Source organism: Triturus cristatus, chromosome 9 (assembly GCF_964204655.1).
Source record: "Triturus cristatus chromosome 9, aTriCri1.1, whole genome shotgun sequence".
Classification (NCBI taxonomy): Eukaryota; Metazoa; Chordata; class Amphibia; order Caudata; family Salamandridae; genus Triturus; species Triturus cristatus.
The window spans coordinates 247527487-247545624 of record NC_140592.1 but is presented as its reverse complement, the minus strand read 5'-3'; the positions used below and the strand labels follow the sequence as shown (position 1 = coordinate 247545624).

Here is an 18138-nt window from a genome sequence, read left to right as displayed (position 1 = left end):
TCGGGGGGATTCGTCAAGCGGGGGCTGAGATAAAAGGGGGGTCCCAAAACGCGTTTTTCCCATGCATTTTTCCATAGGACCTTTAGACAGGGCTACAGCCCGAACGGCTGAACAGAATTACTTGAAATTTGGCAGAGGGGTAGTCCTCAGGTCAAGGAAGTGCCTTTTGTAGGTTTGGTGTAAATCTGTTCAGTAGATTCTGAGAAAATAGCCTTTAAATCAATATATATATCTGAGCCAGCTTACGGTGCGCTTACGGTACGCTTACCGTACGCGTACGGTGGCGTGCGCGAGCGCGATTCTGATTGGCTCTTAGATCTTAGTAAGCATTCGAATCGGCCGAAACCAGGAAGCGGCGGCCGCCATTTTCTCTCTCGCACTGAGAGTGATGATGAAAATACAAAGCACAAAAACATGTAAAGGGGCTGTTTAGACAGCTCCCACACACATAGCCATGTTGAGGGAGTCCCCAAAGATCCCCCAAGGCCAAAAACTGAATTTTTTTTTTTTCGCTAATTTCGCCGATTACGCTTACCGTACGCGTACGGTAAAAAATTATATAAAAAAAAAAATTATCCACACTCTCCCCACCCCGTGTGCAATTGGTGGCCGAAGGCCACCAATTGTGCATGGTTTCGAATGTCTGAGATAAACTATAATATTTTTAAAAAATTAAATAAAAAAAAAAATTATCCACACTCTGTCCACCCCGTGTGCAAATGGTGCCCGAAGGGCACCATTTGTGCATGGCTTATAAAAATTATGAAAAATTAAAATATTACCTTTCAAAACGAAGTGCATCATATGTCCTCCATGTGCGCACGGTGCACGAAGCGCATCGTGCGTACATGGCCCATCTAGCGTAAGCGAAGCGCACCGTGCGCGCGCGGTGCGCGAAGTGCACCGTGCGCGCACGGAACGAACTGCGTTAAGTGGGCGCGCACGCCACGAATGGCGTAAAGTAACTTAGCATTTAAAAAACCGTACAAATTCACTGAAAAAACCATAGGTTTCACACACGTTATAGTTAGGAATTAGCATTTAAAAAACCTTGCAAATTCACTGAAAAAACCATAGGTTTCACACATGTTATAGTTAGCGGAAATTTTACTGATAAAAAACCAATGAAATTCCCCCGTTATAGTTAGTGCAGGCAACTATAACCCACGCGACCGCAATCTTCTGCTGATGACATATGTGTCTTTATGAAAAAAAAATATTTGTAATATATGTATAGCTAAACATGTATGGAAGAAGACATGGGCAAATAAGTGTCTAAATACAGTATTAGCATCAGCAGAGGATTGCGGTCGTGTGAGTTATAGTTGCCTGCACTAACTATAACGGGGGAATTTCATTGGTTTTTTATCAGTAAAATTTCCGCTAACTATAACATGTGTGAAACCTATGGTTTTTTCAGTGAATTTGCAAGGTTTTTTAAATGCTAATTCCTAACTATAATGTGTGTGAAACCTATGGTTTTTTCAGTGAATTTGTATTATATATATATTTATATATAAAAGCATACACTGCAGTTTACAAAATGGTCACAACTGTGTGTTACAAGGATAAAGGCTTCATATAAATTATTACAACGCACTTTTAATAAAAAAAATAACATGTAGCACTTCATACTCAAGTTTCTATGCGCTATATATATCACCTGTTAGTGCAATGGTACTCAATTTAGACCATTTTTCAGCCTATTGGCATCATTTTTTGGGGCTTGGCCTGCTTTGCGCTTCTTTTTAATAAGGTACTCTAATTCATTTCCCATCGGGACCTGGTGACTGTTCACCTTTCTCCCTGGAAGGCAGCCAGAGAGGTCACTCGGATAAGGCATGAAATACTGTCGGTCCCTTCTTTCTAAAGACACCCAGTAAGAGAGAAACCGCCGGCTGCTGCTTCTCATTTCCACTCAGAAAGGCGTTGACTCAAAGGAGCCACTTAGCCCAGCTCCCGTCCTCTGCACAGCATCGGTGGCAGGCTGGCTTCAGACTGACAGTGGCAGCATCCGTGAAAGAGGGAGCAGGGCTGGGACGGCGTCTCCACTGCAGAGCAGCAGGCAGCTCCCGCCCCTCTCTCCATCAGCGCACGCAGAGATCCCCAATTAGCTGGAGGGAATACGGAAGAAGGGAAAATCAAAGCATCTATTCCCTGCTCCCGCAAAGAGGATATTGCAGACAGTTCGGCTTTGCATCGTCTGTCAGGGGTGGCAGCCGGGGAAGACGCTCACATTTCTAACTGAGCATCCGTTCAGAATACTGTGGATTTTATTTTGGCACCAAACATACAGCTGTATCCTTTTTTTATTATAGTCTTATTTTTTTCTTCTGGGTAATCGTTTTTTGCATTCTACGCCCGGCGTTTCTCCTGCCTAATTATGAACTTTCTACGTCGCCGGCTCTCTGACAGCAGCTTCATCGCAAACCTGCCCAATGGATACATGACCGACCTGCAGCGCCCAGAGCCCCAGCAGCCGCCACCCGCCGCCGTGTCCGCCGCTGCAGCTCCCGCTCCAGCCCAGCAGCCTCCTCCCACCGCGCCCTCGCCGGCCCCGGAGAGGCGCCCGTCCACCCAGTCTGCCTCGGTGGGCAGCAGCTTCTTCACCTCCATATCCAACGCCGTGAAGCAGACGGCTGCCGCCGCCTCGGCGGGGCTGGTGGAGCAGACCTCGGCGGCCACAGGACAGGCCAAGAAGTTCAAACAGCTGCTGGTCATTGACGAGCAGCACGTTGACTGGTAAGTGGTGCATGGCATGCAAGTGGCCGGCGCGGGCAACATGACTCCGTCCTGTGCCCGCCCAGCACGGTGACCGTAGACACAACATGCAGCATCCCCACGGGGGCGTGAGGGCAAGAGAAAGCAGTTCACAAACGGGCGGTCTGTGACATCCTTATGCGTTCACAGGCACATGCAAGTGTAAAAAAAAAACTCCTGTCGTGCGGGTGCAGCCTGTGGCGCCAGACCACCTGCTGCAGCTTCCGGTGGGTGCACACCTGTGAGCCGACACCTGCAGGCAGCCACACCCGTGTGAGAGGCTGCACTGCGGTGTATATGGCTGAACACCGGGCACCAGAGCTCAGGTGGGCAAGTACCCAAGTCGTAAGCATCCTCTGGCAGAAGACACACCTGCTGAGACCCCTAGCCCGCCCCCTTTCCACTCGCAAGCATGCATTCGAGATTATTAGCTCCCTGGATAAACAGTGTGAAGCAAACCCTAGACACCTCCAGGTAACTCTGCTCCCCCCCAATCCATCCATTAGCATCAGGTGACAGTTCTTGAAGCTGAACATGCGTAGGCAGGCATGGGTGTGGTATGCAAAGGAAAGAACGATTGTTGGAAACCCTAAACTTTCCCCGAAGAGCAAAACTGTTCAAACCGTGAGCGCCCCTGAAGCAAGTAGGACTGAAAGGACCCTGATCTCTCGAACAAGTGTGATGTTGAGAAACCGAGTGTGTGTTTATAAGAAACAAAACTGTTTTCACTTATGCCGGTGCGGGAATAACATACGTTATCTGCTTGTCTGGAAGGCTACCAGAAGCTTGAGCAGCTGCGCCTCCATAGCTCTGTGCACCTCGTGCCGTCCACATGAGGGTATAGTTGCAGGAACCCCTAGCATTATGCACACCTCAGATGGGGCGTGTAAGAACCCTCCTCCCCCACAGGTGCACCTGACTATAAGAATAGCTAGTGCTACGTGCCCAACCTCCTAAAACCGATCGGAAACAGGACCGCATTTAAGTGGCCAGAGATTCCAGTGTCCTTGCATGCTGTGTGTCCGACTCTCCACATCCCCACCAGCATTTTAGAGACCACTGCTCAGATAGAAACCATCCGCACAGGCCCCAGTGGCCTCTGTGCTGTAAGGTTATCCAGCATCCGCACTCGACTTTTGAGCCCCTGTCAACCCCAAGAACGCTCGTGCCCGGCAGAACTCGTTTAAGATCTGTCAGTGCTCTCAGAACACATAGACCCCCTGACCCGCCCCTTGAGCATTCCCGTGATGTCATCAGCACAGCAGGTTTTTTAGGCTTGGATTTTCCTTTACAAATCACGTGTAGCTGGTACATTACATCAATGTGTGTAATATACATGAATTTAAACTACAACTCCCAGAATGCACTTTATTTTTTATTACTGTCTAAGATTGAAAATATGGCGTCCTATTAACATGGATGGATTTGCCATTCTTACTTGCACACATTGCGTTTTCATGCTTGCCCTTAAACATCATGTGCCAATGCTATATTTTTACATTCCCTTTTCTCTGGGTGAAATTGCACCGGCATTAATGAAAGCGCGACAAACTGTCCCCGCAATGGCCCATGTCTCCTCAATTGCACAGAATGTCGCTATTCCCGTTTTTTAAAAATGCGCTTCCTATTAATTTTAGGCAAACAAGTGAAACGCTCACGTACACAGATGGTAAAAACGAATTTAAACAGAACTTAGGTAGCCTGAACACTGATACTTACAGAAATACAGTATAATTTGACAATTTCACAATGTCGTGCGTGTGTGCGTTTTTGGTGTTCTTCAGTTGTGTGCTCTGCAGCAGGCACAATCCACGTTCAGTTTTTTTTCGGTGCCTGTGATATATTTTGCCCTGAACGTCGCCTTCCCTCCCCCATCATCTATCACGCAGCTGCTGGGATGTTCGATTTTTTTTTTTCTTTCTTTCAAAAATTGCCTTTTCTCGCATCTCGGGTTGGATTGGCAGCGGGGGATGTATCTGCCGTTGGTGCCTTGGGCTGGGAAGGAGGAGGGTGCGGGCCAGGGAGGCGGCCCCAGCTGACAAGAGCGCACGAGCTTGAAAGGCAGGCAGGCAGGCACGCGCTGCACAAGAGGCATGGTTGCGCTTTTTCCAATACCCCCTTCTCTGCTGCAAGAGCACTCAGAGACTCTTTACTCCAGCCTTGAATACCGGCTGCCTGGCATTTCCTAGGTATGTTTCAGTACCTGCTTGTCATGACTCCCGATCCAACGGGTGATGCGGGTTTTTGGAATTTTCCACAGAAAGATGGGTTGCACTTCAATCCAGCTACAAACAGATGTCAGGAAAGCAGGAGTGTGTCCCATTCTTATGACTCAGCATCTCTAACAGGGCAACATGTAATCTAGCCCAGCACAATGTCCATCAGCATAACAATGCCTAAATATACCCTTATGACAGCTGCCAGGTGGTTCAGCTATGTCATCCAAAGATGTTCTCCTTCCTTCAGAATTATGCCTGGAAATCCCTCAGCCCCAAATCTCCACAAGAGAAGACTATTATTGGAATCCCCGAGCCCTTAAAGACACCAAATGGATATGTACCTTTCTCCATGGATCAGGTTACTTGTCAAGAAATAGAGGAGGTGCAGCTTTTCAAAACGCCCCACATGGCCCATCCGGGATTGGGATGCAGTGAACAAAATGACGCAGCACTCTAGGAATGCTCCTTCCCTTCATCACTGTCCTTTGTGGAGGTAACCTCTCTAGGCTAGAAGGGTGCCCGAGCACAGCGCTCTACGTGAATAATTCACACAGGCACCCTAGTTCTGTTAATAGCAGGGGAGGCTCTCAGGACACCACCTGTATCCCTTTCGATGACAAGTGTAAGCGAGTAAGTGTACATACAAAGTCCATTCAGAATAAACAAGCGAAGTAGTAAAACAACTGAACCCCTTGCGAAGGAAGCTGATCTCTCTGGGACTTTTCCATAGACATGTTCAGGAATGCCATATACATTTCTAGTATTCACTTGCTCGTACACCCCAGCATTTGCCAAAGGTTAATGTTCCAAATTGAGGTGAAGAATTAAGGATTCTACACAGTTTGTGTTGGCATCAGGTTACTAGCAAGGCTACAGCTTATGAATGTCAGTTTAGATTGGAGACCACACTTCACGGTGGAATGTTGTGATGTGTATGATACTGGAAGGCTTCTAGTGTTGTCTTTTTCTATGCTCGGGCTGGACTGTTCCCATTTCAGCAGGGTCAAGACTGATACGCATCCGGCTGGGTACAAACTGAGATGGCATGGTGTACAAAATAACGAGGTATTGGGATGTAACCAGAGAAATTACCAGAGGCTTAGTTTTAATTTGAGCATTCCATCCATCACTTTTTGTTTACTTCAGTGTGTTGCCCTAAGTGGAATGGCCATGCCCAGATGTTGACCCCATTCACACTGTTATTGGAATCAAGCTTTACCCTCTGAGCCCTGATCAGGGCGAAACCGGTCATGGGTTGCTTGTGTTCGGGTTCAGGGAGGGTCTGGCTTGGCAGTTCGGTCTGGACTGTTCCCATTGGAGCAGGGTCAAGACTGATTTGCATATGGCTGGGTCCAAACTGAGGTGGCATGGTGTGCAAAGTATTGATGGACTGGGATGCAGCTTGAGTAATCACCAGTGGCTGAGATTAATTCAAGCATTGCCTTACCCGCATTTGTATATTTCAGTGTGTCTTTTTCTAGGTGATGGGAAGATTTACTCAGATGTGCAGGGTTTGCACATGGGAAGGGGTTTCCTGCCTCAGCTGTCTAGAATGTATTGAAGCCAGAAACTCATAAGCAGGGATTGAAATGTTTCTTTAATACCATTGCTTTTTAAAACAGTTTCAATATTTACTAACCAAATATCGAATGATTATTATATAAACGAGTTTAATATTAGAAGACTAATGTTTCACAATGTTAATGAGTACTTTTCACAAACTCTGGTACTGTTGCTTTTTTCCTTTTATGCGACTGATATGCTTGTTTGGCCTAGTCCAGCCTCCCTGTTCACCCTGGTCGTCTACTGACAGGGGGTCTTCCTGGCAGCAATACCCTATGTTACGTTATGTTATGTTAAAAAAAGTTTTTATAAAGCGCACGTACACCCAACGGTTTCATGGCGCTGTAGGACGGAGGACTACAATGTACTGGCCCAGGTGTTATGGGTAGGCCTGAGTGAAGAGGAGAGTTTTGAGAAGAGTTCTGAAGCGAGGAAGAGAAGTTTCCAGTCTGAGCTCTAGAGGAAAGGAATTCCAAATCTGAGGAGCGAGAGATGAGAAGCTAAGACTGCCGTGTTTTTTCCGCTTGTAGGGAGGAACGACAAGAGAGTTAGAGTGGGAAGAGCGAAGAACACGGGATGGAGTGTAACGAAGGATCAAAGAGGAGATGAAGGCCGGACCGAGACCGGCTAGGGCTTTAAAGATGGTGCAGCCCAATTTGAAAATACAGCGCTTGGCCACCGGGAGCCAATGGAGGCTTTTCAGCAGGGGACGAACATGTTGATTGCGTGGTTGCTGAAAAATTAGACGGGCGGCCTGATTCTGCACCATTTGGAGGCGATGAAGTTGGTACGCAGGAATACCAGCATATAGAGAGTTGGCGTAGTCAATACGCGAGATGACTAAAGCCATGCGTACCACAGTGAGAGCCTCGGTGGTAAGAAATCTCAATCTTGCGGATTCTGCGTGGATGGAAAAAGCAGGAAGATGTCACAGCGCTGATTTGGGATTTCATAGTCGGATCATTATGGTCTTCCAGGCGTGCCACTCTGCTTGGCTGCACTTCTCTAGTACCAAAGCCTTCATTCACTTGAAGGGTGCCTGTGTGTACAGCAGAAGCCTGTAGTACCAATTCCATTGGGACCTGTTATGTACAGGACTTGTCCACAAAGGTCCAGTGAAATCCATTCCTTTAGCGTCTTCAGTAACTACCCTCTCTAGTGGCTCTGAAAAGGAACAAAAGGGCTAGCGCTACTAGCTGTGGAGTTACAGTCCAGAAAGTCCCAGCAGTACTCATCAAAGGAGGGTCTCTCACAGTTGGTTGTATGATGGAATAACACATGCATTCATCACGCATAGCCTTTACAATGGTTACACTACCACGCACCTCATTACCATGCGTATCATTACTACGCACATGCATCAGGACACATTGAAAGTGCCATTACAATGCATACACTAACCAAGCATAAAGAAAAGAGAAAGGGGTGGGAGCACACTGCTTCACCTCCCAGCACAGTTCGCCCCTTAGCATTATGGTAAATGCAGTTCATGGTACATGCTTACTTGAATATTTGCTGGAGTATTCCACCAAAGTTGGTGCAGGTTAGTGCTGTAAATCTCTAGACAAGTGTTTCTGGATATCATTCGTCATCAGTAGAGATAAAAACGAATTTAATCTGGGGTTGCTAAGCAGGCTGCCAGAATCCTTTCAGGTCTCAGTACCTCGCACCGGTTCACAGGTGCATCGCCACAAGCTCAACAGCTCATCGTCTCAATTGCTCAAGGGAGCCTTTTCAAACAGAGGGGGGTGGGAGCACACTGCTTCACCTCCTAGCATAGTTCGCCCCTTAGCATTATGGTAAATACAGTTCATGGTACAGGCTTACTTGAATATTTGCTGGTGTTTTCCACCAAAGTTGGTGGAGGTTAGTGCTGTAAATCTCTAGACACGTGTTTCTGGATATCATCCGTCATCAGTAGAGATAAAAACCAAGCATACCACTTCACCCTGAACTTTTCAGGTGGCAAACATGCACCCTCGCCCCATACGCCCCTTTCATGCTGATGCACCCACCACTTAGCCCAACAATGACATACCCAGCATTTCCTGATGTGATTCGCTATCACCGCCGCTGGTACTAATTCTGGCAGGTGAGTTTCACTGGGTGTTGTGCCCATGCAAGCGCAGTCTTCTTTCCAAGGCCACGCTACTCACAGAAGCCGTAAGATCGCCAGGCCAACCTCTCCTCACTGCTGCTACTGAATTGTAGGTTTTTGTCGTGCCACATTGTTCTTTGCGCCATGGGGTCCGTCCGCTGCGACACCATCAATTTCTGTTGTCTGGCCTCTATGTTCAACCGTTTTTAGTGTATTTGGCCGGTGTTATAGGCTGTGATGGGCGGAGTCAGAGGCAAAACTCTCCGGAGGCTGGCCATAAGCCAGGACGGTGTTTGCAGTCGGGTCACGAGGGTGGACCCTAACCTCCACCAATAAGCTCGCTGGCCACTCGCTAGTCCTCCACAGCCCCCTGAGCATGGGAGCCGTTCACGGTTTCCATGCCCGGCCCTGACCCTCTGCCACAGAGTTGTTGTTTAGCGAGGGTACAAGTGTGAAACACTGCTGTTACCTAACATGGCACCCGGAACTGCTGCTTTTGTTATTGGGGGTAGCTATTGCAGCACTGGTGCAAAACCGCCCCCCTCCACTCCAAAACCAGCTCCCACTCTTCCAGCCTCCCGGGGAAGCGCCTGATGTCTGCAATGGCCAGCCCGGCCCAGGTTTCAGGGATCAGCACACTGGCTGCCCAGCCTCTAGCACAGCATTCTGAGAGGAAAACTATGTGCCAGCTGACAGCAAAATTGCAGCTTTCTTCCCATTTGAGCCAGGTTCCGCCCTGCACTGCAGGTTTAACCCACCAAGCTTCAAGGTAACTCCACTGTGCTGACTTGTGCACATTGCTTTTTTGTATCTATTTTTCGTCCCATGTGGGAACATCTTGCAGCTTCTCGACAGGGAGATGCTGCTAATCAGTTTAAGGAGATTTCAACCAATCCCCTGCTTGAATAAATCTAATCTGTGAGGTTGGGCCGATTGTTACAGGTGAGTTTTGAACTGCCAACTGGCCAGCAGAGTAATTAACTAGCCCAGCAAGCAGCAGAGTACATAACTTGCCCATCAGGGTAGCTCAAATAATTCTTATAAGACTGGCTCATGGAAATATGTCCATTGATAAAAGTACATAAAAACGTATAGAGAAAATATGCTTCTGGACATGAGTCTGTACCCAGAATTTTTAGGGAAGTTTACATTAATGACCTCTCTGTTTTGTACCAGCTAAAAGTTATTTTTCGGACACACTGTACACAAAATACAAAGCAGTTTAAGCACTAGATATTACATTTTGGTCAAGAAGAAAGGAACATTTTTTCATGAATTCACAAACAAAAGAGAAGGCCTAAACAGGATGCAGACAATGTAATTTGGGTCCCATCTGCAACAGTTCTACCTGTGCACAGATGTTGGGCTGAATTAGACAACAGTCTTCGTCGGTCAGCCTGCACACGTGCACACGGGTGTGACACTGGGTTCACGCCATAAACTGTGCAAAGCCTCTGATTGCAACTGCGATCAGCGGTCTTTTTTTATTAAAAGGTAGACACTGGCGGGTACAACACAAATCCTTTTTAGGTCTCGCTGAGCCAAAGGCTCGAAGAGACATTTTGTATGTGGGATTTTCAAAGTGCTACCCACAGTCTTTTGGCTGGCCTAAACCTTGAGTGCACGATCACATGCACGTGCACAGCTGCTCCCACTCCCCCCTCCCTTCTCTATAGCTTTCTTTCACTTTAGCCGCTTTGACCCTTGCATTCCCCCCTCCCTTCTCACCCAGCCCGTTGATGCTCTGCTCGATTACTTTCACTTTCGCCGCTACAAACTTTAAGCCTATTACCGCCTTTGATTTTCTTTTATTTTGCTGAGCCTTTATTCATACGCGCTTGTTCCGATTTCAAGGGAAGTCTTACCCATCTTCAACTAACAGCATGCAGCCAAGCGTGAAGGATTATCGCTTGTACTTTCATTTCATATCATCTACAGCGCGTGTCCTCTAACGCATGTAAATAAATGTAAAGGCACGATCAGACAAATGGTAAGGATAATCGCTTGTGCTTCCATTCAACTTTGTCTTCAGCATGTGTTTGTCAGCGCGCAGCAGATTTTCATGTTTCCTCGCTCATGACTATACATCGATGCTTGCATCATGTTTCTCCATCTCTCCCTTCCTCCTATGTTGTCCTTAGTTAACTTTACATCACTCTCTGCTCCTTTGCCACACACTCATTTGTCCTCAGTGTATCGCCTTCACGCTTTGCTTCCACTGATCTCGCTATTCCCTCTTCTTCTCTCACTCATCCCGCAGACAGCCTTTCTCACTGCCTCCCGTTCAAGCTCATTGCTTTAAATTCTATCTCCTCGCTCTCGCCCACTGCCAGTTTGTGTCCCTTTCACCCTTCCAGTTCCTCTGATTCTGCTTTCCTCCGATTCTCTCCTTGCGCCGGCTCCCTCTTTATCTCACCTCTTTTTCTTTATCTCTCTGCCCTCTCCTGCTTCACCCCATCCTGCTCTCACAGCTGTTCTTTCCTCATTCTCCCCGCCCTGTAGCCCCGCCTCCCCCCCCCCCCAAACGCAGCATTTTTAGACGTCCTCGCCTTTCACTTTCCGACTAGGCTGTTCTTATTTCCCTTCCGTCCCCACTCTCTGCCTTGCACCCCTCTCCCTCCCTTGCAATCCGTCGGCACAGAGGCCCTTTTCCCTCGTGCTCCTCCTTCCGGTTTCTCTCTGCTGCTCTCCTCTGGCTGGCTTCCCTGCTTTATTTATCAGCCTTCCACTCTTCCTCTGCCGCACTTCCCTTTTCTTCCGTGCTTCTAGGTCATTGTTTGTCCTGTTCGTGTCTCTTACTCCCTTCTCCTGTAGTTTCCCTATTCCCTTTCCTCATTGCTGGTCTCCCTCCAGCACCTCTATTTAACAGCTCTAAAACAAGAACACATCATGGGGGATGATCACAGGACTCGTGATGTGCGGAAGATGCATTCATTTTTTATCTCCGATTTCAGAACATTTCACAGCCTTGTTTTAAAGTGTTACCAATTTGGATTATTTTGTTATTTCAAAAGAATAAAAAAACACCTCGAATGACACACAGTTTCAGTGTAGTTAAACACCTTCCCAACTTCCCAAAGTCTAAATGCTCACGTATTTCCTACACGCACAAACATCTCTAGCAGATGATTCTCTGTAATAAATAAACTAATACCTTGAATTTGGAGATCGTGATTCCGCCGCAGCAGGATAACCCGCTGTGCTGCTCAGATACTGGGAGCCAAATAATTACCAGAGGCATTACAAACAAGAGAGAAGCAGCACTCATCTCCGACTGCACAAGTGCCCGGACCTACAAGATTACCACCAAGACCTTCACCCCCCTCCCCCCAATACCCAACGAGTATCCGGCCGACGAGCGGCATACCGCTAATAGCGCCTGCATTAATAAATGCCAACCTGAATATAATTGTTATTAGAGTTTCCTGGCCAGATAATGTGATAGCTGCCTATTGATATGCTTGCGAACAGTTTGTGCTAATTTTGACCAGTCTCTTGCGAAATTCACGATGCGCGATGCACTGTGGTATCAGATGCGCAAATGTATTCTACTTCGCACGCACTTCGCCCTCCCAGCTCTGAGTCATGCGGAAAAATGCCTGCACTTGTGTGGTCTGAGTACAGATTAATTTTTGTAATCCTATGCAATGCGCGGTTCGTCTAAAATTAACCATGCACTAGTCTCCGGAGGTGACGCGCAGCAGAATTCTATAGCGCTTAAGTTTTTCCCAGTTTTTATTTAGCGCTAACTCGAACAGAGGGTATTGGAGCGCGTTACATGAGCATCAGTTAGATTACACAAGGAGACATTCATTTTTTTTGTAGGCACAGGGAGAGGAAGTGATTTGCCCAGAATCACAAGATTCTATCCGACGCCGAGATTCGAACCGAATTTCCCAGTTCCGAAGTCAGCACCGCTGGAGTATCCCAACGAATTCTAGTTAGATGTGGCAGAGATTTGTTTTTTTTTCCAGTGTTGTGGTCTTTGAGGGGTTGCGAAAATGTGTGTGCACATTTAATGTTCATCTCTTTATTTTTTGCAAATGGGTGACAATTATGGCAATCATAAAGTCGTTTGCAAACATTTCATTGTATTATTTCTCAAGTGTACACGACTCTGCTCTGAAAACAACTCACGTGATTACGTTCACGCAGATAGCCCAACCAGAGAAGATAAGCACATTTACAAAGATAACACAACGCTGGAAGCCGGGGCTCCGCGAGGAAGAGCCCTCCCTGGTTTGTGATTGGTGAAACAGAGTGAAGGTGTGAAAGGTGCGCGCAGTACAGCTCGGCGTCACCTTCAGGATGACCCGCGACACTTATTTTGTGATTGGCCGGCAAACGCCTGTTAGTTCTGGGAGTTTTTTAGGCTCCTTTCATTGTCTGTCACTTGTGAGAGCGGCGTGGTTGATTGTGGCTTGGCAGCCTGCGTGATCATTTCACGGCCGCTTTGATGTTCTCAGTGAGCCGCTTTCTTTGGTACGGCGTAAGAATTACTCAGATGTCTCGCATTTTCACGAGTTTAAGCAATTGGCAATGTAAATGGCAATGCCTTTTATTTATGTTCAAAAATCAAAAATAAAAGGCATTGTCATTTGCAATGTCAATAGCTCAAACTTGCGTAAATGCGAGACCTATTGCATTGCAAATGCTTGTTAATATGGTGCCTTCAGTTTCAGCGAGCGGGAGTCCACCACATAGACTTACTCATAACAAACAGAGGTCCGTAAGTGGAGTTAAACGAGGGGTTTTTCATCAGTGGGGAACACACTTTCTTATAGTGTTTTGAAAAACGAATTTCCATTTTGTTATCCAGTTTCTTTTCAGTTTCATTCCGAACACATTGTGTAAGGTATCACACTGAAGAACGTAAAATATGATATAAATAATCTGTTTTTGCTTTTTTTTTTTTAAAAGCAGTAAAATCAATGTTTTTGTTAATCTTCCAGGACAAAAAGAATGAGCAGCATTCATAGCCCTCTGGCGTTGTTGTAAGCATGCCATGTCTGTGGAATTGCATTTGGTGATGACATAAAGCTCCCCTGCTGATGCCATTCTTATGGGCAGCAAGGCTGTAATTAGACATATGGTGTGAAGTAAGGCTGCTATTAGGCTGTCTTTGAGCTCAGTTTTCAGCATTTCATTGTGTAGGTTGACACAAAAGCAGCTCGTTTGGTTCCAGAATGGCTTAATGATGGTAAACTGTGTTAATGTATGTTTTACGGGTAAGGCATGTTTGATATAATCCTTTTTGAGGGATGATTATAGCAATCACGAGAGTAGATTGCCCTTAGTCTTGGCACAGGGTCACAATTTCTAAAACCCTTTCTGGTAGATTTGAGGTTCGGTTTCATGCTGTGGTTGTACAAATTGACTATGACAAGATGACAAAGCTTGTGGCTTCTAACTCTGTTGCATGATCTGCATTGAGTATTGGCGCCTTCCTCAATATTGTGCCGCTGCTCCAATAGTTAGTGCCTCAAATTGGCAATATGGCCCTCCATTCTCTGCTGGTTGTTTTAAGTGATGTAGATGGCTGCAGGAGCCCATCCACAGAATGTCTGCAATGGCTGGGGAAGCTGTCATTCACTCAGTCTGCCCCGCCACGCTTCGGAGGCGGCGGGGCACAATGTGTACCAAACTCTCAGCCTCCCTACTGCGCTAGAAGGATGACAGCATCAAGGTCAAAGGAGCTGGCATATTGTCCAAAACTGTTCCTGTCATTTACAACACCAAGGACAGTTAGGGACACACACGAGGTGAGCAAAATGTCTTCAACCACAGGTAGCACAGATTTAGTCTAACAATCCCAGCTGTGAAGCCACCATTTCTGTACCCCTGATATAGTGAAAGGCTCTGGGGGAAGGGGTGCATGATTCCCAAGCATTCAGCTTCACACGCCACCACACTGGCAAGGAGTCGGAGCCTTCACCTATGACTTGACTCTGCAAGTGGGGCCAGCACAAGTGGTCAACCTGATGTGTCACTGATGTGGCCTTGTCCAGTCCAGGGCCCACTGTTAAGACTTAAATCTGGATTATGTGGGACTCCAGTTATCTTTACTGGCGGAAGGTACCCACAGACTATCAGGGGGACCTCCTGGGAAGGCCTGTCCATTTAAGAATTTAATTGGGCATCAGCACAGATCAAAGTAGACCACATCCCTTCAATGTGTGAAAATGAAGTAGCCCGTGACTCCTCTTTTTAGGTGACAATATGACATCAGGCTGACATTCTAATTGTTTCTTGCTGAATCGGGTACATGTTGAACTGTACTGCCACTCATCTTGCTATTTTTTTGTGTCTCTTGAGAGTCAAGTTTGGGCGGGACGTGCCTACAAGTGCTCTGTTCCATGGTTTTGGGTACATTTGTAAAAAGATGCACTGGGTGACGGAGTAATTGTACTAGGCCTCCATGGTTACAATTGTTGCTTTATAAGTATTTTTTTATGAGTGATGCGATAGCAAGCCTTTTTAGAACTGTTTTAACATTTTTTTTGTTGTTTTACAAACCAGAGTTACATTTCATGTTTCATATTTACTAATATCTCTAGCTGCATAGTCCTAAAATCCTCAAGCGATGGCCAGAAGACTAAAGGGTTTCTGAAGAGAAATCTTTGTGGTGCCAGTCACTGAACCTTTTTAACCCAAAGACAAGAGGTTGTCGGCCTCCAAATATGGCCTGTGCTGTCAGTTTCCACTGCCCTGCATCATTCAGTTTACTCATCATTGCTTTATGTAAAAAAAATATTAGACCTCCCAGCTTCTATCTCTGCTAGAGAACTCTTAGAGGGAAGGGGTTAGGAAGGTAGAAGCCTATACACCATGGGAGGGTCCACATTCACCCCACTCGTGGAGGGAGGACCATCTAGCGTGCAGAACACAGATATTCTAGAACTTTTGGCTTTGAATTGTGATCTCTCCCGCTCTCGCCTCTCACTCTTTCTTCTCTTTCCAGTGGTGTAATACCAAGTGTTGCGTCGCCTGCTACAAAATGTGATGAGGAGACACTGAGAATCCCATACCTCACAGATTTTGATTGGCCTTGGGCTGAATGGGAACCCACTGTTTGGTTGGGGCCCCCCTTGCTTCACAGAGTCTGAGGAAGGCTACATTATGCCCCTGCCATTCTCATTCTATGTGACACACACGTACTGTCTCTTGTCCCTTTCTCTCGCAGTGGCATATCCTCTTTCAGATGAGACTTGAGGAGCATCTAGACAGGAGCTGAGGAGGTAAGCCGGTGACCTGTGATGGTGGCAGTACTGGTAGGCAATATGATTGGGAAAAATGGACTCCTGCAGGAGATGGACATTTTGAGGTCTTGCAACACAATGCATCAGAGACGGAGACATTTTTGAGAAAGTTAGCAGCAGTTGTACTCGTATTAGTGGATACTCATGTCGATGTGCATTTGCAAATAAAAAAACATCATGTCATGAGGTGAGTGCATTGCACTGACAACAATGGGCATGAAGCATAGCAGGAATCAGCTATCCATCAGGTCACTTCGATGCTCTTCACTTCCCTGCATCTTCTAGTAGTTGCTCCATTAGATGCAACATGTAAAAAACATGTGCATTTTACCCCTAGAGATGCTTTGTTCGACTCTTCAGTTTATCCTCGTCAAGGCTTATCCAACATAATAAAGAGCTCAGTTATTTTAGATTGTTCTGGACCATGCTCCTCTTCAAATTGAGGGCTATGCTGAAACCCTACGTCTGTGAGGAACAGGAGATAATTATGCTGCTCAAATTATTTTACAATGGATACAATCTAGGTACAAGAGCAATAAAAAAAGGCCCCAAACTAACCTTTCTTCTCTATTCTCTTAGAAAAGATTCCCAACTAAAGTATATCATTCAAGGCCAAGTTCATTATTTGGTTAATACTGTCGCATCTGGTCATCCCCTCAAACGACTTGTGTTTTATTATTCCAGTTTTGCCTGTTACCCTCAAAAAGTGAGTAGTCCATGGGTTGGATGAACAGAATGGAGTTTATAAAAGACTGCATTACAGTGCAAGAACATGTAGACTAGAATAATTTACTCTACATACCCAATTACTCTTTTGGCCTCAGGGGCCAGAGGTCCAGGTGGTTAGATTAGTCACTGGGGGACAGTTGGAAGTTTCTGATGGGTGGGTGGCCAAACTTTCAATATCTAAGTGCTCTTTCAGTGCCTGTTCAAATTCACCAGGGCAGTGGATAGCTCTTGTCCGAATGCGAACAGCACTCGAGATTAGTGGTCTGTGAGTCTAGAAAGACCAAAATGCGAACCAGCCACAGGGAGATTTGGACAGGGCTAGCAGGTAGAAGATGGCAGATCAAAGTAGCTGCAGAACAGTAGGTGTGTAGGAATGCACATTTCAGTAGCCATAAGCCATCCTTACACCTACTCATTCCTTGGATGTCAAAGGACAAAAGGTACATTCGAGGATTTTAATAGCCAAGGCCCTATTCTTGATTAATTGTAAATGTCACTACTCACAATAGCACATCTGCATTTTGGCTTTCCTCCAATAGCTATTCTATTCAGCTTTGAAAAGACTGTCCATGCTGCTGTTCACAGTATCTCACCGTCATCCCCGTTTCTGGCAAAAATCACTTTTGTTTTAGAAGAAATCTGTGTTGAGAGAAATGAACTAGTAACACCTGTTTTTGATGCATCTTATTTTCTCTGCTTGCCTTTTTCTTTTTTTAATAAAGGCTCATTATTCTAAACACCTCAACATGGAAGCTATCTGCTGTTGTGAGCAACTGGTCAGCATCTTATAGATCAGTATAGTGTGCATGAGTTGACAATGTAATATTGAATTAATGGTTATAATTTGATGGGAGAAAACGATCCTCTTGAGGTCTGGCTTCTGTTACCCATTAGCAATATGAATGTGAAATTACACTGAGGTTTGCTTTTATGTCTGTCTGTTTAATGTATTCCTAATTTCGATGCTAGTCATTTTTTAGCTGTTTATAGTTCTCCTTCAAAGTCTCACCCCCTTTCACCTATTTTTCTACCATTTTTCTCCTCCCCTCTGTTCTTCTGTTTCCTGTGACTTCTCTTGCTTTATGGTCCTCCTTTTGCCTTCGTCATCCACCCCTCACTTATAACGCATTCCCTGCTCTTGTACTTCTGTTTCACAGTTTTCTCTTCTCTCCCCATCTATGTGCACAGCTCACTCTTTTTCGTGGTTTTGCTCTTACTCTCACTCTTCCCACTGTCTATAGCATTATCTTTCTCACCACCTCTCCTGCTCCCCCTCTATCAATCAACCCTCTTATGTTTCCTCTTCTTTCCAGAATATCAGCCTCATGCCTGTCTCCTGCTCTACCTTTCACTCCTTTATTCCATCCCTTTCTTCATCCATCCTCCTTATTGCCGCTACACTTCCCTCTTTTGTCATCAATCACAAATGTATCCTCCTTAAGAATCTTTCCTTTCTTTATTCCCCTGACTTTCTATTTCCGGGTCCTCCATTTCTCTCTCACCACCTTTC

General features: G+C 46.1%; 1 protein-coding gene across 1 annotated transcript in view; it reads left to right on the top strand.

Annotated features, from left to right (window-relative positions):
• Positions 1–1793: 1793 nt before the first annotated feature.
• The window catches only part of SYN2 (synapsin II), a 1092985-nt gene continuing 1076640 nt past the window's right edge, over positions 1794–18138 (top strand). The window contains exon 1 of the mRNA XM_085624864.1: positions 1794–2742. Within this exon, the coding sequence (XP_085480990.1) occupies positions 2384–2742 (359 nt within the window). The 5' untranslated portion in view covers positions 1794–2383. The remainder of the gene's footprint in view (positions 2743–18138) is intronic.